Source organism: Gadus macrocephalus, chromosome 7, assembly GCF_031168955.1.
Source record: "Gadus macrocephalus chromosome 7, ASM3116895v1".
Classification (NCBI taxonomy): Eukaryota; Metazoa; Chordata; class Actinopteri; order Gadiformes; family Gadidae; genus Gadus; species Gadus macrocephalus.
In genome coordinates, this window is record NC_082388.1 from 22,040,055 (window position 1) to 22,060,523 (window position 20,469).

The window sequence follows — 20,469 nt, forward strand, 5'->3', positions numbered from 1 at the left end:
TACATCTAAGCAGAACCGTCTTAACACATTCCTCATACATTCCCTTTGTTTCATCATCATTGCACAATGCTCTGTCAACATTTGGGTCGGCCTTTGCCATACGCCGGTGTACGGTTTCTCTCCTTTCCGCGATCATCCCGCAAGTCTTGACAACTGTTTTATTTTCGTAACCCTTCCGAACCAACGCGGTTTAGGAAAACCAAACACAAGAATGTAGCATGCACTTCAACGTGAAAGCCCCCCCCCCCCCCCTCCTTGAGAAGGCTTATCTCAGATCTGCAAAAACAGATCCGTCAAACTCCGCTCCATTCATCCATTATTTCATAAGCAAAGCTGTGTAATCCGACCGCAGCCGGCTGGTTTCAGCGTCCCTTTGAGGGATAGAAGGGGCATTAGCGGCGGCATTGCAGCATCGGGGCGGTGGGGGGGAATCGACCAACCACCAGCCCTTTGGTGTCTCCCACTCACGGCCCCCCGCGTCCCTCTCTGGTGTCTCCCAGGAGAAGCCGCGGATCTACGCTGCTGTCCCCGCAGAGCAGAGACGGCCCATCAGAGTGCTGTCTCTGTTTGACGGCATCGCCACCGGTACGTACTGACTGTGTGTGGGGTTCATTCTGACTCAAAGTACTGTCCGTGTGTGGCTGTGGTTTATCCTGACTCAAAAGTACGCCATTGTTACTGTCACAATTGCTCTGCTAGAGATGGAAAATAACACATTTGGAATATATTATGAAACAGTTGATAAGCATGAGTCATAATGTGAAATATAGTAAAATATGCATGTATAAACCAAAAGTACATCTGAAGTGTACCCAACGCTTGGATATTGCACCTTCAATAGAAGTATGAGATGCATATCAAAGTACGATAGGAAATGTCATGTTGGTATGAACTGATAAGATTAGGAACATGTGCTGTTCCACCACACACATAATCTCACAACCACAGAGACACGTAGGCCTACATAACGTCCCGTCACAAGAGGCCGCGCCTCGGTACGATCCGCAACGATGGCGACGGTCACGGTCGACCCCGTGGGTCCCGGGGGGTCCGACGGTGTTTCCAACGGCTCTCTGTTGTGCTGCAGGCTACCTGGTCCTGAGAGATCTGGGCTTCAAGGTGGACCAGTACGTGGCGTCGGAGGTGTGCGAGGACTCCATCTCGGTGGGTGTGGTGCGGCATGAAGGGAAGATCCAGTACGTCCACGATGTCCGCAACATCACCCGGAAAAATGTAAGTGTGTGTGTGTCTGGGTGTCTTTAAAAAATGTATTTGTGCCCCCTGGGCTCAAGTAAAAGTTAACAGGGGTTTGTTTTAAAAACCCACTCAAACATTTGGCAGGTTCAGACATGCTGCTGAAACACAACCTTGTGTGAAAGTGTGTGTGTGTGTGTGTGTAGGTGTAGGATAGAATACTATAGTCATAGACAGGGCATAGGGGTTGATGTAGTGAGGGACTTTTAAATGTTTTAAGGCATAGAGACAGAGCAGAATCAGTCTCAAAGTAGTCTCATAATTCAGCTTCATATGTATCCAGCTCAAACTAGGGGAGTTTAATTTCCTTTCGCTTCATATATGTTTCCACCAATCGTGTTGCCTGGGGTCGTGCTATGTAAGGTTGTCATCTGCTATAAACAGCAAGCACAAACTCGGCCAAGTGTCTGTTAAGGTTTCAATACAACACCATGCTGAGTTTTCTTAAAGGAGACATATTATGGTGTTTTCCCAACAAGTGAACATAGTATTTGAGTTCCAGAAAACATGTTTTTGAAGCTGTTTGCTGGAAATAGCTTTTAGGAAAAGAAATATCGTCTACCGCTATTCCCCTGTGTTTCAGTCCCTTCAGAATGTGCTGTTTCTGGTGTCTGTAGCATTGATGCAAATGAGCTGCTGCCCATTGACCAATGAGCTGTCAGACTGAACCACAGCATGCAGGAGAAGGGGTTGTTGCCGTTTGCTGACTCCTGGAGCTCTATATCTATATAATATAACATAATAATAATATTATATACGGGTATTTATATAATCTATCTAATATCACGGCCAAAAGCTATGTGCGCCTCGGATGATATTATGAATAATAAAGACTGTGTCTGACGTCTCTGGTACTTCCACAAGTAAAGACTCGTAGTGGGGGATATCTCGGCCATGGTTGAGAAGAATTGGGGGGAAGGAACTTCGGCATTGACTCTCCGAAGTCCATGAACCGCGACATGGAGAAGAAAAGGATTGTACTCCGGGAGCTGAGCTGCCGAACTGCCTCCGAGCTCCCCGCGCCGGAGCTTCCGGCCGCCGTCGAAGCCGTCCGGCCGCAGTCCGGCAGCTCTGGTGGTGTACTCCGGCAGCTCCGGTGGTGTACTCCGGGAGCTGAACTGGCGCCGGAGCTAGGTGGCAGCTCCGGCGGACGAGCAGCCCCGGCTGGGGGAGCTCGGCGGCAGTCCGGCAGCTCAGCTCCGGGAGTACAATCCCTTTCTACTCCATGTCGCCTCCTCCTGACTTCCCTTCGGCGGCAGAGAAAGGGATTGTACTCCCGGAGCTTAGCTGCAGGGCTAGCGCCGAGTTCCCCCCGCCGGAGCAGCTCGTCCGCTGGTCCACAAAATCTTAGCGATGCTCTGATTGGAGGGGAGTGGGGAAGTGGGAGGTAATATACAAATGTGCCCCCCTTCCTACGTAGGAGGGGGCGCCGAAACTGACTCGCTCGTTTGGTAGCTGGAGGCGGGCTGCTTCCAGAAATGCCTATCTCACTCGAAAAATCATGTACAGACTTATTTCAAAGTTTGTATGCGTGTGGGAGCACCATCTACCCACAACAACACCCCAAATCCCAGGAAAAGTGCTGTTTTCATAATATGTCCCCTTTAAATATATTTCTGTAACGAAACAAGTAACGGGGCCGTTGTGGTGTCAGGCCCAGGCTCTATGTTGTCTCTGCACAGATGTTCTCTGCTATGTAATAGTAGGACTGCTGCATACATGATTAGTCTCTGACATACCTGGGATATTACTTCCCTCCTGACTTAACACGTCAGGGGCTGATAAATCAAGCGCACCCCGTCATGCTCTCCGAAAACGAGTCCACCCTGAAGGATGATCATCCCACTTTATCCCCTTCCTACACCTCCTCCCTCTCTTTTTCCCGCCCTCTCTTTGTTCCTCCTTCTCCCCGCATCCATCAATCTGATTCCGTGAATTTTAACAACCAACCAAATGGCCCGTCTGTCTCCCCTCTTTGTGCTGTTCCACCTGCCCCCCCTGTCGACTCTCGCTCAGTCTTGCTTCCTCGTCATCAATCAGTGTTACGCAAAGCAAATGCTTGTGCTTTTTATGTCCCCCTTCTTAAATCCAACCAGCTGCCAGCTCTCCTACGAGCACATGATGTACTTGGCTCATGCCGTCATGACATCATGGCCTTGTCTGTTTGCCGAGTGCAGGCACATGATGGCTAAAAGTGGGCGTGGCTCTTGTCTCCACAGATTGAAGAGTGGGGGCCCTTTGACCTGGTGATCGGGGGAAGCCCCTGTAACGACCTGTCAATCGTCAACCCAGCCAGGAAGGGACTCTACGGTGGGGGACACACACACGCACACACGCACACGCGCACACGCACACTCTGAACAAACAAAGGCATGCCGGGGAGAGTGTATGTAAAATGAATGAGTCAGTCAATTCCCCCCCCCTCCCTTCTCTTTCTCCTTTTGTAGAAGGAACGGGGCGACTGTTCTTCGAGTTCTACCGCCTGTTGAGTGAGGCCCGACCGAAGGAGGGCGATAACCGCCCCTTTTTCTGGATGTTTGAGAACGTTGTTGCTATGGGAGTGAACGACAAGAGGGACATTTCACGCTTCCTGGAGGTCAGCTGCAGTCCTGCTCAACTGTATTCTCTTCAATATCGTTTGACCGTTCTGTTCTTACTGTCAACGCTGTTCAAAACAGCTCTACTCTATTCAATACATTTCTATTATGTACAGTTGCCCTCTATTCAATACAGTTTTATTTTGATCAATATAATTCTTCTCTGTTCATTACAACTCTATTTAACACGGTTCTACCAACTTGATACAGTTCTTCTCTGTCCAATACAGTTCCACTCTATTAAATATTGACAGTGGCATCTGTTTGAATAATAATATTAATGAGCATTCATAATCTGTGTGTGGGTGTGTTTGTGTTTCAGTGTAACCCAGTCATGATCGATGCTATTGATGTTTCTGCCGCCCATCGAGCCCGCTACTTCTGGGGAAATCTGCCGTGTATGAACAGGTACAGTCAGAGGCACGAACGCTGCTGCCAAGTGTAATCCTTGCCCCCCGGGTTATGTCTTTTTAATGCCTTACATGCAGGACGTGGGCAGGCAAAATAAAAAATATGAATATATATTGTGAAATAAATAATGATATAATCACAGACATTAAGATGGGAAATAATGGCATTACAGTCCAGTATTTTTTTTAATCCCTTGCATCGTATAATCCAAGGTCATTACAATACAATTTTCGTTTCCTTCATGCCATGTCATCTGACATTTCCGTCTTCCTCGCCTCAGGCCCCTCTGTGCGTCTGGGATGGACAAGTTGGAGCTGCAGGACTGTCTTGAACACGGCAGGGTGGCCAAGGTGGGACATTAACTATTTCTCACGAACATTAACATTACACTGCAGCACTCAACACATGCTAAACTTACATTAAATGACCATACCGGTTTGGGTGATTCAACCAACCTTAGTTACCAATATAATCTGTTAGAAATCAATTTGTCTAATTCTGCCAAAGAACATATTCTGTCAGTGTCCTGATGAATATTAAGCAATGTCAGTAGCACATTGCTCCGTGTGATAAAAGAAGTTCTTGCATGTAATGGTTCTGGTATGGTATTTGCTAACCTGTAAAACATCACATGAAACTACATATACGTGCATGTGTGTGTGTGTGTGTGTACGTAGTTTGGGAAGGTTCGTACTATCACGACCCGTTCTAACTCCATCAAGCAGGGGAAGGACCAGCACTTCCCAGTCATGATGAATGGGAAGGAGGACATCCTGTGGTGCACGGAGCTGGAGAGGTAACGTCTGACCCTCACACACGCGCACAAAAACGCACACAGGCACACACATACACACACAAAACGCACGCGCACAGACACAGGCCCACACATACACACACACGCATCCTGTGGTGCACCGAGCTTAGTGAGGTCATGTCTGACCCACACACGCAAACACAGGCACACGCACGCACACAATAATATCTGGCACACACACACACACCAACACACAAACGCACACATATATTTATTAAACAGATGCTTTTCTATCGCATACGACTTAAATTAAATTAAAGCAGACAGTTGGAATCGACCACCCCGGCCACTACATAAAAAATAAGCAAAATCAAACGATAACTTTCTGAGGAAAAACAAAAGAAATCTAATGGCAGTAAATAAGAAATATATTATCTTGGTGGCAAAAAAACTATCTGCTTCTTTTTTTTAGCATAGTTTAGAGTGTCTGTTCGATGCGAAATTCCAACTTGCAACAATGCGCAAGTCGAATATGATTTCATAAAACAAAATAAAAGTGGCAGACTCTGAAATACAATTCATACCGCCATAAAATCAAAATGAACCAAGTTGTGTTTTTACCATGCTAAGTATCATGACCGTAACATTAAGTCCCTGGTGTTGGGACTCCTTGTCTTTTTCTCGTTACTGGCCCTGTGCGGTGCTTGACCTCTGTGTTATGCTCCCTCCTTTAGGATCTTCGGGTTCCCCGTCCACTACACCGACGTGTCTAACATGGGCCGCAGCGCACGGCAGAAGCTACTGGGCCGGTCCTGGAGTGTGCCGGTCATCAGGCACCTGTTTGCACCCCTCAAAGACTATTTTGCCTGTGAATAGACCAAACTGAGCCCCAAACGGTTCTCTGAGCAAACACGTATACCAGCAGACACATTCCCACGCACACATTACTACACTATTCCCATCACTACACAGCACAGTATTAAATACTAGAAGAGTACTGAGTCAAGTACTGTTAAGCTCAGCAGAGTGGCATCATTTAAACTGAAAAGAGAATTGATTGAGGAAGTGGGGAGGAAGAGTGCTAAATCTCCTTTGGAGTAATACCAACATCCCTTTTGTCCTGCTTTCTCGTTGGCTTCTCCTTCCGTCTCTTGAGTTATATATTGGGGATCATGATCAAATGATGGCCATCTTTAACCTTTTGCAGACAGAATTATACAATTTTACACTGTCTTTACATTTAGCGAACAAGAAAATAGCCCAAGTTTGTGGCTGATTCTCAACCAAATCGTACAGATTGTTTTTGAAGTTTAACCAAAGCCTTTTTTTGTTTTTAGAGGGTTTCATTCAAAGAATCGTATTACTCTGAGTGCTTAAAATAGTTCATTCAAAGAAAAATAGATTACAAAGAAAGTGTGTAGATTCAAGTACTTATATATTTAATATGTTTGATTTTTCGAGTGAAAAATAACCAAAAAAACTGGAAAAAGACATTGATGGCATATTTCGACTAAAGCGCTTTAATATTTTCATACGATAGTTACAAGCAATATTTGCCATTTTATTACATCTCTTGTTGTCAACACTGTTCATGGGCATTTTTTTTATATTTGCAGTAGAGTACATTTACATTACATTTATATCATTTTATGACCTGCTGACAATTTCCTTTGTCATATACCGCTTAAGCAAGATATTCCTTCTATTAGCTTTCAACAAAACCAAATGGGCAATACCTCAGCACCATGATTCCTACTCACCGTATGGCCAAGAATCTTTGTGAATCTAAAACAGCCATCACATTTTTGTATATATCGGTTTTATTTTGTTACCAGGACATCTTTGTTTGTTCCTTTAACGTACTGTATAGACACGAGTGTCTACAAGTCTTTAAACTAGAATATTTACAATAACTAGAATTTTCTAATACAAGGTGCACAACTATTCCTAATGCAAATAGCAGTAGCGATTTTAGTTTTTCTTTTTGTTATAGGCCTACTGAAACATTACCAGGGCACACCTTATACTTGAATGCCACTTTTTTTTGGTGCTCAAAAAGACCTTAAAAAAGCCACTCGTTGCAAGTTCTTCAAAGTTCATGTGACTGAAATCAAGGCATAGCTCCTTTTAATGTGTGATTCTAATATTCTCGATATTATAACCAAACTAAAAATGCTGTTTACATTTTGCCCATGCTACTGTATGTTTTGAGTGTGCGGGAGGTCTCAATCTGCCTTGCCAGAAGGTTTTTATGATTAGAGAGCTAGTTCTTTATAGTGATTTTAAAGCATTTTTAATCAGTAGTTGTATACTTCCTGTGTTATTGGGTAGATATAGAACACATGTTTATGTGTTGCTTTGTGATTGAAAAAAAGACTTGTTTTTGTGCCTCTTTTTTATATGACAATTTTTGTTAAGTTTCTATTTACTATACATTTTGAGTGCAAATTAGTTTTAAAGAACACATTGTGCTATTTTTGTACTTCCACTGATTTGTTACAAACATGTTTGTTTAGTTTTGTATTTGTTGATACTTTTATTGGCCTCTATATATATATATATATATATATATATATATATGTGTGTGTTTGTTTTAGTCAATAAAACACAGCTTGCTGATAAGTTTGTCTTTATCTTTATTTTGCAAAAAAGTGTATATGACGTCACAGGCCTACCAATTCATTTCATGATTGTAGGTAGAATATGGACTTATATCTTTCCAATGCAAAATCACAACTACACATTTACAACAACAAAAAGTAAAAAGAAGGATTTAAACCACTTAAATATGGTTCTGAAAAAGTTGCAAAAAAAAAAGCCGTAAACAGGGGCACAATATGGCTATATTATATTTTGATAAATATTGAAAAGACTTAAGGGACAATTTACTCCACATGAAAGTGAGATTTTTAAAATAAGTAGGCTATAGGCCAAGGGTCGTTAACCCTAGGCCCACGTGCCACCGCTGGCAGGGGGCAGCATAATCATGGGCACACTTAAAAAAAAGAAAGCTTATTTTTATTTTATTATTAAAAAAATTCACCGCACAATGCGGCCGCATAATCATTACTACCGATTTTTTTTTTGTACTTTATTCTGTTTTGGGCATTTTTCTACACGTATATGTAGTTTCATGTGATGTTTTACAGGTTAGCAAATACCATAACAGAAAGCAGTGTTCTGAAACGGGATCAATTGATCGTTTTTAAACCTATGTTGTGAATAATAGAGAAGAAAATATTTAAAATATTGTTGCAAGTTTGCAAGCGATAGCCTTAAAAGGCTGCGCCTATACTCCAGTCTCCAATTCATCCTCCGTGAAATTTCGCTTTTTTGCTTTTCTCAGCCATTGTTTCCGACAAGACATAGCCTAATAGGCCTACTACTTGCACCTGAGTCTGTTTAATATGCAGATCGCATTCATTAAAAAGGGGCGTATACAGGGCGGAACGTGAAGCTGATTCAGCTGCGCACAGTACACTTGAGGGCATTCTGTGATTTATAAAGCAAAGATTGCTTAGAGGTGTGCATATGCAGGGTTTTATAAGTCTGAATATTTTTTTGGCGCACGCAAAGCTTGGCTTTTGGGCGTACGTACACTTTTAGTAACGATCACCCGCACAGTTTTATAAATTAGACCCATGGTCAGTCCCATTGAGGAACATGGCAGCGCGGCGTTGTCACACCAAAATTGTACCGGGGCGAAAATTGTACCGCGTTCGAAAATTCCAAACCTGCCTGGCAACGGACGGTCATCGTGAGGACGTAGAAAGGTTCATGAACATTCGCAAACTTTCACGATCATTCATTAAGCGTCACTAGACGAAAAACGACACTTATTTTACAAAGGACATTTATTAGCATTGCTAAATTTATATTTGCATTGTACTTAATTGTTTAATCGCATTTAGCAAGTAAACTGAGTGTATTAACACAAGTTAGCTAGACTATGATACACTTTAAACACTCAGTTTACTACCTAAATTCAAATCAAATATAAACTAAAAACAAGTGTTATCTGTATTGTTATTTCGTCTTTGAGCGTGAATGTTTTTGGAAACCTGTTGAGTACGACCCCCGGTACAATTTTGGTGTGAGTGTGACAGCGTGTTTGGATTGGAACTATACAGGCTTATGAATCATTTGACCACCCCGCCGTTGAGGTCAGTGTCTTAAACTCTTCTCTCTCTATGGCTCTGGTTACGACATTAAATAAACCTCGATAACGTCACGCTCCATTCCCTCAACGGTTAAACCCGACCAACAATATCAGATTTAACATTTACATTCCGTCTACGAGCTATAAGGCCTTACATAAGTACGCTATTCTAGAATATAGCACGGCAGCTTGGTTTGCACCATTTTATGTTTACGACATCACGCAATTTAGATTTATGCAAAGACGTTGTTGCGGGAAAGCTCCTAGAGCGTCTCAGCCATAGGGTCTCAGCCATGTCTATGGTCTCAGCACGCAACACTCACGCTATTGGTCAGAATCTCCCGGGCTTCGGGAGGAAGTTCTCCGCATGTTGGCAACATGGACATATAGAGTGGCGAAGTCACGCCCCTTCCGGTAGGGCTCATGGGACCTATGAGATCGAAAAAAATGAATGGGTGTCAATGGAGAGAAAATAATTATTTTCTGGTCCCAGTCTTTATATGCCCTGGATTACACATATGTTGTTTGTGGATTTAAATGATAATTTTTCATGCAAAGAAAACTAAAAATGTTCGTGAAGAAGTTTGATAATTTTAGGTTTTATGTGAGGCCGCTTTGTGAACTACAGCTCTTCGCTGCTCTCGACGCATATGATATACGTCGCCACACCCGCCCTTGGAACTCGGCACAGAGATGGCGATCTCTCTGCCCCACTTCACCGCTTTTTCCAAGGGGAGGATAAAAGCATCGAAAGAGGTGAAAACCATTATGAGTCGGGGCACGTGCAGAGTTTCAGTTATGCCGATGGGAAGATTGTCGGTCTTCTCCACGCCAGTCGCAGGGAGCGTGACGTCACATACGAGCCGTGTAGTCTTTCTCGTTGTGTTTTCTCTATAGCCTTTATCTGAACAATTGCACAATAAACGGTCGAACTCTTTGGATGAAAAATTATCCTTTAAATCCACAAACAACATATGTGTAATCCAGGGCATATAAAGACCGGGACCAGAAAATAATTATTTTCTCTCCATTGACACCCATTCATATTTTTCGATCTCATAGGTCCCATGAGCCCTACCGGAAAGGGCGTGACTGAGCCACTCTATTAAAGGAGGTTGGCAATCATCCTGGTACGGGATTTAAACGCCCAGCGCTGCCGTGCAGGTAAGTGTTAGGGTGATTTGGCCTCTTTATTACCATTATTCGCGATTTACAGCCTATCATTGAGCTAAACAACACGTCTACAGTTAGCCATTCAGAACCTTGTTAATTGTCGGTAGTTTTGTTTAATGTACGCTAGGCTCAGTACGAAGTTTGAGTGTTTGTGAGGCGTCTTGTAGGAGAAAATCAACGAACCCGCTTCTTCCACAGACAACACCTGGGTGGCTTGGGTTACATGTCTTGTGGCTGGTTCAATTTATTTGACCAAATATTTATATTCCAGATACGTATCCCTAAATATGGCCATGTAATATGCATGTAAGGATTTGGCCAACTGTCCTTAACAAAAACAATCAAATAGGTTGAAAACTGTGCAATTGAAGTCATTGGTCACAATTGGTTGAGGTTGGTTTGTATATCTAGTAAATGTGTTGATAAGACCTTTTCGGTGTCTGACAGACACAACTTGAACCAAAGAGAGCATGGGCAGTCGTTGTGCAGTGATGATCTGAAATTAGGTGCAAATCGTACTTTAAACTGATCAGCTTTCGCGTTATACGCTCTTGGTTTAACAATCTGTTTTCGCATGGGTCGGTAACACGGAGGCATAATAAAGACGGACCAGGAAACCGACCGGAAGCGACAGAAGTTTACATCCTCTCTGATTGGTTAAGAGTCTATGGTTAAGAGCGCCTCCGGTCCTATACGCATGGCTTTATTTGCTCGTCAGAAAGGAATGTTTTTAGACCCGAAACTTGATGTTTTACATTTCATAAAATAAGTGACTAATGCTCCAAAACCTTTCAGCTTAGCTGTTCGAGTGAGAACCAAACAGATATAAATTATATCTGTATTATATATAATATTTATTTCAAAGGGTCAAATAACAACATGATTTGGCGAAATGTCATGTAAAAATTGTGTCATTTTGTTTCACTTTATTATCTTAATTTTTTACATGAGTTTTAAACCTGTATGCATTCTAATTCAATATAGAGAGATGGATGGATGGATGGATAGATAGATGTATACTTTATTGATCCCCAGGGGAAATTTGTAGCTGCTTTCATGAGATGATGCTTCTCCTGACTATGTAGGTCCTTGGAGCTGCGTGAACGACGCTGAAGTTGGCATCCGATTCGCAGCATCCGATTCGGCTTGAAAACCACTTCGAATCTTCAAATCGGTCCTGATTGAAAACCACTACACCTAGACTCTTCAAATCTGGACTACATTATCACAGTGAGGCTATACATTATGTAAAACATAGTTTCAGTTTTTTGAAACCTTTACCCTATTTGTGAAAATGCAATGCTGTCTGGACCCCTAAATGAGCCTGTATTGCATTTTCACAAATAGGGTAAAGGTTTCACAAATCTGAAACAATGTTTTACATAATGTATAGCCTCACTGTGATAATTTAGTCCAGATTTGAAGAGTCTAGGTGTAGTGGTTTTTAATCAGGATCAGTTCTAATGCGGTCTGGACCCTGAACCTCAAATGTAGAAATGGCCGATGAAGATAATAGTTAGAATATATCGAATGTCCTGGCCACCTGCTGGTCTGTCTGGGCTGAAACAATATTGTACAAATGTGATTTCCATTTTGTTCTGATTTTTTTTGTTGTAGGAGAAACTACGACAGTCACAAAGGACGTCAAAGCACTGGACCAACCAAAGGCACTGACGAAGAGGCTGGGGAAAAACGACTGACTAAGTGCATGGCCTACCAAAGAAGAAGCGCCGGGCAGACTTAAGAGACGGAGGAGGAGGACGATGGTGAAAACAAAGAGCCAAACACTGGAAGGGAGAGAGAGGCAGACAAAGGAGATTCCCAGCCAGATCGGAGAGATAGTCGTCACGATATCTGACTACAACGACGACGGTATGGGCGAGAAAGCGGAGGTGAGCGTGAGAAACACAAATGGAGCGGAGGTGAAAACAGATGCAGGTGTTGGAAAGCACAGGGAACGAGAAGAGGAAATAATCGCTCCCTGCAGAGAGAGTTTACAGGACCTGATCGAAAAATACATGCTCACGTCGAAAGAGGAGGCTGAGCTTGCCATGTCTCACATCCTGTCTCCAGACTACACCAGGGAGCTTGCCCTGGTCCGTTCAGACACACCTTACTGCCTCTACCTGTACAGCGGGGTGGAGGTGAGGGACGGCCTCAAAGCTACCGTCCTGTTGGTGGGCTACTATGACCAGAGTTCAGGGGCGGCTGTGTTGAAGCTTCTCGACGCCAGGCCGTCCCTTTCGACGACGAACCGGGACGCACTGGACTCCAACCGCCTGATTCAGATTCTGATCCACTTCGGCCTTTCCCTGTACGACCTCGCCGTGTTCTACTGCGACTCCCAGGACCGTGGGGCGAACAGCGAGATGGAAGCGCGCCTGCGGGCCTTCCGACCCGGTCTGGTGTCCCTCTGCGGTCTCCCGGGTCTGGCGGGGAGAGCCTGCAGCGACGGGCTGGGGGCTGCCTTCGGCACGGTGGGCGAACTCGCCGAACACATCCACCTCCACTTCTCTAACGGCAGCCGCCCCACCGGCGCCGCTCTGAGGGATCTGGCGGCTTGCTCGAGGCACTACCAGCCCTCCGTCCCCGTCGCCGCCCAGTGCATCTTCCTCAGCCACATGGTGCGGAGGATGACCAACGACTGGCGTGGCCTGCTGGACTACTTCGAGTCCCTGGGCCCCTCGCCCGAGGCCCGGTGGATCCGCATCCTGATGAGGCGGCGGAACGTCCGGCTCGGCGCGCTCTTCCTCTGCCAAGCCCTGCAGCCCCTCTGCGCCTTCCAGGAGGCTCAGCTGTCGGGCTCGGCCGGGCTGGCCGTGCAGCTGCAGCTGATGGCGACGCTGAGCCAGGCCTACGCGGCGCGCATCCTGAATAGATCCTCCGTGGGGCCGTACCTCGAGCGGCGCGACCGGGGCATGCTGCGCGACGCGGGCCTGCTCCTGCCCGACTTGGAGCTGAAGGTGAGCCCGCCGGTCAGCGAGTACCTGTTGGAGCTGCTCCGGTTCAAGGGCGCCCCGGACGATGCGTCGCGGGAGACGTTTCTGGGCGACGTCGTGGCGTTCACCCAGGCGGTGTTGGAGAACATCGCGGCGAGCTTTCCGGACGAGCTGGGGTTCGCGGCGATGCAGAACATGGGCTTGCTGCTCACGCCGCCGCGGCAGGGCACGGTAGGCGTGGCCTGGAGTTGTGCCTGTGCATTAGAAATACGTAGGACATCGTGTCACGTAGCTAAATTTGCTCTGTAAAGGCTTAAGCACAATATAATATCCTGATTAGTCAGAATCATTGTTGTAATAATCATCCCGGTGGTTTTTCTGGCAGGATTTGACGAGTCGTGGCTGGCTGTTGAGGAAACTGTGTTCGCATCTGCGCTTGTCTCCCTCACGATCCCCGGAGTGTCAGGATCTGACCAGTGACTTGGTACAGGAGTTTGACCTTCACTCTGAAGAGGAGGATGTCATCGGGGCACACCGGAGAGACCGAGAAGAGAGGAACTGGGGCAAGGTAAACGACCAGGCGTGGGAGTCTGCGCTGACAAACGCGTACTACTGTAGCCTGTACCACTTTGAGGTTGGCTGAAAATGCTCTCTTCCCAGGTGCTCATGACCATGCAGAGGAGCTCTCTGCTGCACAGGTTGTTGCAGATCCTTCTCGCCCTGCCGCACTCTCTCAACAGGGACATGGTGTTTGATAAGGTCTGTGGGCTTCGCTGCCTCTGCACAATATACAAGTTTACTCAACCCAAGGGTCCCACAAGAGTGTGTGAGCCTACCTGGAGTAAGCTGGGCGTTTACTCCAGGGGGGCCTAACCCATTTATTTAGCACCACAAACAAAAAGTCCCAAAGTGCTTGACAGGAAGGAATGAACCTAAACAAACTACCCAAAGCCTGATTCCTAAAACCATACCATACAATGATCAAAGAACAGGAACCGGCATATACATACAGAGGTAAAAACATGTGGGGAGAAAAAAGAACACAAATACAAATCCTGCCTGAACAAGTGGGGTTTTAAAAGCTTTTTAAAACCCTCAACAGAAAGAAAAGACAGTATTGGAGGGAAAATGTTTTTCTTTTCCACAGAGAAGCTGTCAAGACAGTGAAGGATAGGCCCCCTTTGGCGTCTGATACTCTAAACTCCTACCTGCTTCATAATAATTTGCTTTGGATGGAACATACAAGTGTCTGCATCTATGTTTCTATAAGCTTTCTACAAAGACACATCCACATTGACTCACGTAGCACAGATCCCATTTTACGTCCTCTTGCTCATCCTAATGCTGATGTCTGTATGCTGCGCTGCTTGTGTTTTCTACGTGGCGGTTTATGTCCAGGTTTTCAGGAGCAGCGTGGCCGCAGCGCCCTTTCCCAGACGCCATGCCCCCGAGAAGCGTAAACACTCGGGCTCAGACGAGGAGGAGGAGGAGGAGGAGGAGGAGGAAGCAGCAGAGGCGGACGAGGAAGAAGTGTCTGAGGCGACCGACCACTCCTCTGGTAAATGCCGCTAGACTGAACTTAATGTTCTGCATTAACACAGGTTGAAGCATTGATCCTGGATTGGTTTGTTTTCATCAGATAGTGGGTCGGATATCAGCGGGGACTCTGACATCCCCAGTGGCCCGGGACCGCGAACAAATCGTATGGAAAAATAAATAAAAAATGGAATAAAATCAAATTTGTCAGTAAGCAAAATCCTTTGTATCAATACATGCTCACGTTGTTGTCTGTTTCCTGTTTCTTCTCTAGGAAGCCATGTGCCTGCAAGGGTAGCCTCTTGTTCCATGACAGGCTCCCCAAATACATCAAGCACAGGTAAGAAACATTTAGGATGAACACATCTGAGGACCAATCGTTGGAGGACAGTTAATCTACAGATAAGAGTGACTTGGATAGGGAGATGGTACTTCCAATTCCATGATGGATATGGGGTTTATTACAAGCGCGACATCATTAACAATGATGCAGCGGTGTCCTCAGACACCACTGCTTCTGACCCCCCCTCCTCCTAATAGCACCTCATCCAACTGTTTGATCCCCTCACACCCATCCCCCACTCATCACTCCTCCTCTGGCTCCCATGCTCCCTGCCCTCCTCGCACTTTGGACTCCAACTCTCCCCCTCCCCAGTCTGCACTGTTTATACCTCTTCATGTAAGAAGACAGCTGAGCAAACTCCCCTCCGGTAAGGCTGCCGGCCCTGATGGTGTCAGCCCACGGGTTCTCAGAGCCTGCGCCGAACAGCTCTGTGGAGTGCTTCATCGGGTCTTCAACATGAGCCTTAGCCTCCAGAAGGTCCCTGTGATATGGAAGACGTCCTGCCTCGTTCCAGTGCCTAAGAAGCCGCAGCCCAGTGGTTTCTTGGACTACCGACCTGTGGCACTGACGTCACATATCATGAAGACCCTGGAGAGACTCGTCTTGGAGCAGCTCAGGCCTATGGTTAGGCCGCACTTGGATCCCCTCCAGTTCGCCTACCAGCCCCGGATTGGAGTTGAGGATGCCATCATCTACCTGCTGAACCGCGTCTACGCCCACTTGGACAAGCCAGGGAGCACTGTGAGGGTCACGTTCTTTGACTTCTCCAGTGCTTTCAATACCATCAGGCCTGCTCTACTGGGTGACAAGCTCACGTCGATGCTGGTGGATCCCCCCTTGTGTCCTGGATTGTGGATTACCTCACTGGCCGACCACAGTACGTGCGCTTGCGGCACTGTGTGTCGGATACGGTGGTCAGCAACACCGGGGCCCCACAAGGGACTGTCCTTTCTCCGTTCCTCTTCACCCTTTACACCACGGACTTCAGCTACCAGACAGAGTCTTGCCATCTTCAGAAGTTCTCTGATGACTCTGCTGTCGTTGGTTGTATCAGTAAGGGTGAGGAGGCTGAATACAGGGCTGTGGTGGACAACTTTGTCTCATGGTGTGAGCAGAACCACCTGCAGCTCAACTCTACTAAAACCAAAGAGCTGGTGGTGGATCTGAGGAGATCTAAGTCACCAATGACCCCAGTTTCCATCCAGGGTCATAATGTGGACATCGTTGAACATTACAAATATCTGGGGGTGTTCATTGATAACAAACTGGACTGGACTAAGAACACGGAAGTCCTTTACAAGAAGGGACAGAGCCGCCTCTATTTTCTAAGGAGGCTCCGCTCATTTAACATCTGCCGGACTATGCTCAGGATGTTTTATGAGTCTGTGGTGGCCAGTGCTATTCTGTTTGCTGTTGTGTGCTGGGGCAGCAGACTAAGAGTAGCAGATGCCAACAGACTCAACAAGCTGATCAGGAAGGCCAGTGACGTTGTGGGGGTGGAGCTGGACACTTTGACAGCAGTGTCTGACAGGAGGATGCTGTTGAAGTTGCGGGCAATCCTGCAGTATGGCTCTCACCCTCTCCACAACGCTGTGGTCAAACAGAGGAGCTCCTTCAGCGAGAGACTCATTGCTCCTAAATGCACCACTGAGCGCCACAGGAAGTCATTCCTGCTTGTGGCCATTAAACTCTACAACTCCTCCCTCTAATCTAATCTAATCTAATTAGGGCTGGGGAATATTCAAATGCAATGGATTTTGGCCTTGATGAAATGCAGTGAGGTGGTGGATTTATGAAATGGCTCCATTTTCTTGTGACCTCAAGTGAGTGCCTCTCCACCCATGGTATATATAAGCATCATGGACAGTGATGTGGAGGAAGTGGATATAAGTGGATATGAAATCGTGGCATAGCTCCTTTTAATGTGTGATTCTAATATTCTCTATATTATAACCAAACTAAAAATGCTGTTTACATTTTGCCCATACTACTGTATGTTTTGAGTGTGCGGGAGGTCTCAATCTGCCTTGCCAGAAGGTATTTATGATTAGAGAGCTAGTTCTTTATAGTTTTAAAGCATTTTTAATCAGTAGTTGTATATGCTTCCTGTGTTATTGGGTAGATATAGAACACGTGTTTATGTGTTGCTTTGTGATTGAAAAAAAGACTTGTTTTTGTGCCTCTTTTTTATATGACAATTTTTCTTAAGTTTCTATTTACTATACATTTTGAGTGCAAATTAGTTTTAAAGAACACATTGTGCTATTTTTGTACTTCCACTGATTTGTTACAAACATGTTTGTTTAGTTTTGTATTTGTTGATACTTTTATTGGCCTCTATATAGATAGATAGATATTATTAGGGCTGTCAAACGATTAACATTTTTAATCAGATTAATCACAGGATTCTGTGGATTAATCACGATTAATTTTACCATTCGAAATATGCCTGAAAAATTCGAATTTTCTCTCTATATTGTTGTATGAACAGAAAGATAAAGGACAGAAGGTGGATATGTAGCCTACATTTAAAATTTATATTTTTATTAATTGAAAATCCAAATGATGGTTTTAATACTGAAAATAAATTTAAATCCAACTAAAATATATACCCACCACACCATAATTCAATTGGTCTGTCTCTTTACTATGTCTTTGGGCGAATATAGGCTATATAATGGCATTTATTTGGTGAATCTATAGGTTGTGCATTCTTGAATACAACTTGATTACTGTGTGTGTGCGTGTGTGTGTGTGTGTGTGTTAGTCAATAAAACACAGCTTGCTGATAAGTTTGTCTTTATCTTTATTTTGCAACAAAGTGTATATGACGTCACAGGCCTACCAATTCATTTCATGATTGTAGGTAGAATATGGACTTATATCTTTCCAATGCAAAATCACAACTACATCTTGGCCTGAGCCCTCCAGCTCACAAGAAACCCAAGAAAGAAACACATTTACAACAACAAAAAGTAAAAAGAAGGATTTAAACCACTTAAATATGGTTATGAAAAAGTTACAAAAAATGGGAAAAAATAAATAAGAAAGCCGTAAACTGGCACAATATGGCTAAATTATATTTTGATAAATATTGAAAAGACTTAAGGGACAATTTACTCCACATGAAAGTGAGATTTATAAAATAAGTAGGCTATAGGCCAAGGGTCGTTAACCCTAGGCCCACGTGCCACCGCTGGCAGGGGGCAGCATAATCATGGGCACACTTAAAAAAAAAAGCTTATTTTTATTTTATTATTAAAAAAAATTCACAGCACAATGCGGCAGCATAATCATTACTACCGATTTTTTTTTTGTACTTTATTCTGTTTTGGCCATTTTCTCCCAGTGCAAATATGTTTCGATTAGTTACAGAAAGCAGTGTTCTGAAACGGGATAAATTGATCGTTTTTAAACCTATGTTGTGACGTGAGTAATAGAGAAGAAAATATTTAAAATATTGTTGCAAGTTTGCAAAGCTGTACATGTCTTAAAGATATTGATTTGGATGGTTCCAGCATTCTCATTTTCTCGTTTTTTACAATTCTCACAGTGCAAATGTTTTTTTTTGTTTGCCCTAAGCAAACTCTGACCCATGCATATACACATGGTTTTGAGGAAAATGAGAATTGAAGACACAGAAGGTGTGGTGGTGAACTGAAGTCAGACTGAAGAAATTGTGAGAAGAACGATATGTTTTATCATCGCCCTTCATAAATTTAATTTAAACCCGTATCATGCGTTAAATCTATGTCATCAGAATAATTGGGTTATTTCTTAGTTATAACTCCAGAAACATCTCCTTAGAATCGAAAATTCAAAATCAAAAATCTCTATATTTAATTCCGTCACTCCATACTGTCCGCTGACGGCGATACTGCATGGAATAAAGCATTTGTCCAACATGTGTCAATAACATGATATTTTTATGTGACACTGTAAACACAATCAAATGTCAATCAAATCCCAAGTGTGGAAAACCAAGCTACATGCTCCTCATCACAATCGTTATATTATTGTCCGTTCCTCTTGATGCTTTTCATGACAAATCAGGCATTAAAAAGTGTTGTAAAATGTTCAAGAACATTTTACGTGGGTGATTACAAACTGATTATCCAAGGTGTTCTCGGTCAGTCTTATTACCGTAACCATATAAATACAGCGGTGAGCCCCGTGCCTAATGCTGCACCATGGCACTGCTTGAGGACCATGCAAATGGCAGGATTCGGAGGGAGAGGGTCTTCAGGGACCATAACGATTTATTGGTAGGCTACATAAAAATATGTAGGCCTACCTTTATGTCAGACCACTTCTTTTTTAATTCTGGGACTGTGCGTTCCGTGCCACTGACAGAGTTCACTGCTGCAGCAACATGTTGCCACTCACTCTGCTTTTTGTTATTAGTGATCTCAATCCCGTTGCCGCCGAACAAAACTACTTTTCGGGCCTCCACCTCACCCACACGTGTCTCCAATTCATCCTCCGTGAAATTTCTCAGTCCTTCAGTCCGTTTCCGACAAGACATAGCCTAATACTTGCATCTGAGTCTGTTTTATATGCAGATCGCATTAATTAAAAAGGGGCGTGTACAGGGCGGAACGTGAAGCTGATTCAGCTGCGCACAGTACACTTGAGGGCATTCTGTGATTTATAAAGCAAAGATTGCTTAGAGGTGTGCATATGCAGGGTTTTATAAGTCTGTAATATTTTTTGGCGCACGCAAAGCTTGGCTTTTGGGCGTACGTACACTTTTAGTAACGATCACCCGCACAGTTTTATAAATTAGACCCATGGTCAGCCCCATTGAGGAACATGACAGCCCGCGGCGTTGTCACACCAAAATTGTACCGGGGCGAAAATTGTACCGCGTTCGAAAATTCCAAACCTGCCTGGCAACGGACGGTCATCGTGATGACGTAGGAAGGTTCATGAACATTCGCAAACATTCACGATCATTCATTAACACAAGACGAAATAACAACACTTATTTTACAAAGGACATTTATTAGCATTGCTAAATTTATATTTGTATTGTATTTAATTGTTTAATCGCATTTAGCAAGTAAACTGAGTGTATTAACACAAGTTAGCTAGACTATGATACACATTAAAGTTTAAACACTCAGTTTACTACCTAAATTCAATACAAATATAAACTAAAAACAAGTGTTATCTGTATTGTTATTTCGTCTTTGAGCGTGAATGTTTTTGGAAACCTGCCTGACAACGGACAATGACGTAATGTTGAGTACAACCCCCGGTACAATTTTGGGGGACAGCGTGTTTGGATTGGAACTATACAG

General features: G+C 44.3%; 3 protein-coding genes across 3 annotated transcripts in view; 2 read left to right on the top strand and 1 right to left on the bottom strand.

The window, feature by feature from the left end:
* dnmt3bb.1 (DNA (cytosine-5-)-methyltransferase 3 beta, duplicate b.1) overlaps positions 1-6,264 on the top strand; it is a 20,925-nt gene extending 14,661 nt beyond the window's left edge. Inside the window, exons 9-17 of the mRNA XM_060056496.1 lie at positions 145-155; positions 379-585; positions 1,088-1,233; positions 3,474-3,564; positions 3,702-3,850; positions 4,174-4,259; positions 4,543-4,612; positions 4,940-5,058; positions 5,751-6,264. Coding sequence (XP_059912479.1) covers positions 145-155; positions 379-585; positions 1,088-1,233; positions 3,474-3,564; positions 3,702-3,850; positions 4,174-4,259; positions 4,543-4,612; positions 4,940-5,058; positions 5,751-5,892 — 1,021 coding nt within the window. The 3' untranslated portion in view covers positions 5,893-6,264. The remainder of the gene's footprint in view (positions 1-144; positions 156-378; positions 586-1,087; positions 1,234-3,473; positions 3,565-3,701; positions 3,851-4,173; positions 4,260-4,542; positions 4,613-4,939; positions 5,059-5,750) is intronic.
* Positions 1-20,469, bottom strand: part of tpd52l2b (tpd52 like 2b) — a 234,190-nt gene that overhangs the window by 120,606 nt on the left and 93,115 nt on the right. The gene's annotated exons all lie outside the window — the stretch shown is intronic.
* On the top strand, positions 11,901-17,841 carry LOC132461913 (uncharacterized). Its single transcript, XM_060057413.1, has 7 exons — positions 11,901-13,518; positions 13,673-13,855; positions 13,948-14,046; positions 14,686-14,845; positions 14,927-14,989; positions 15,098-15,163; positions 16,991-17,841. Exons 1-7 carry the CDS (start codon positions 12,112-12,114, stop codon positions 17,077-17,079), a joined length of 2,067 nt encoding a protein of 688 aa, XP_059913396.1. The 5' UTR covers positions 11,901-12,111; the 3' UTR covers positions 17,080-17,841.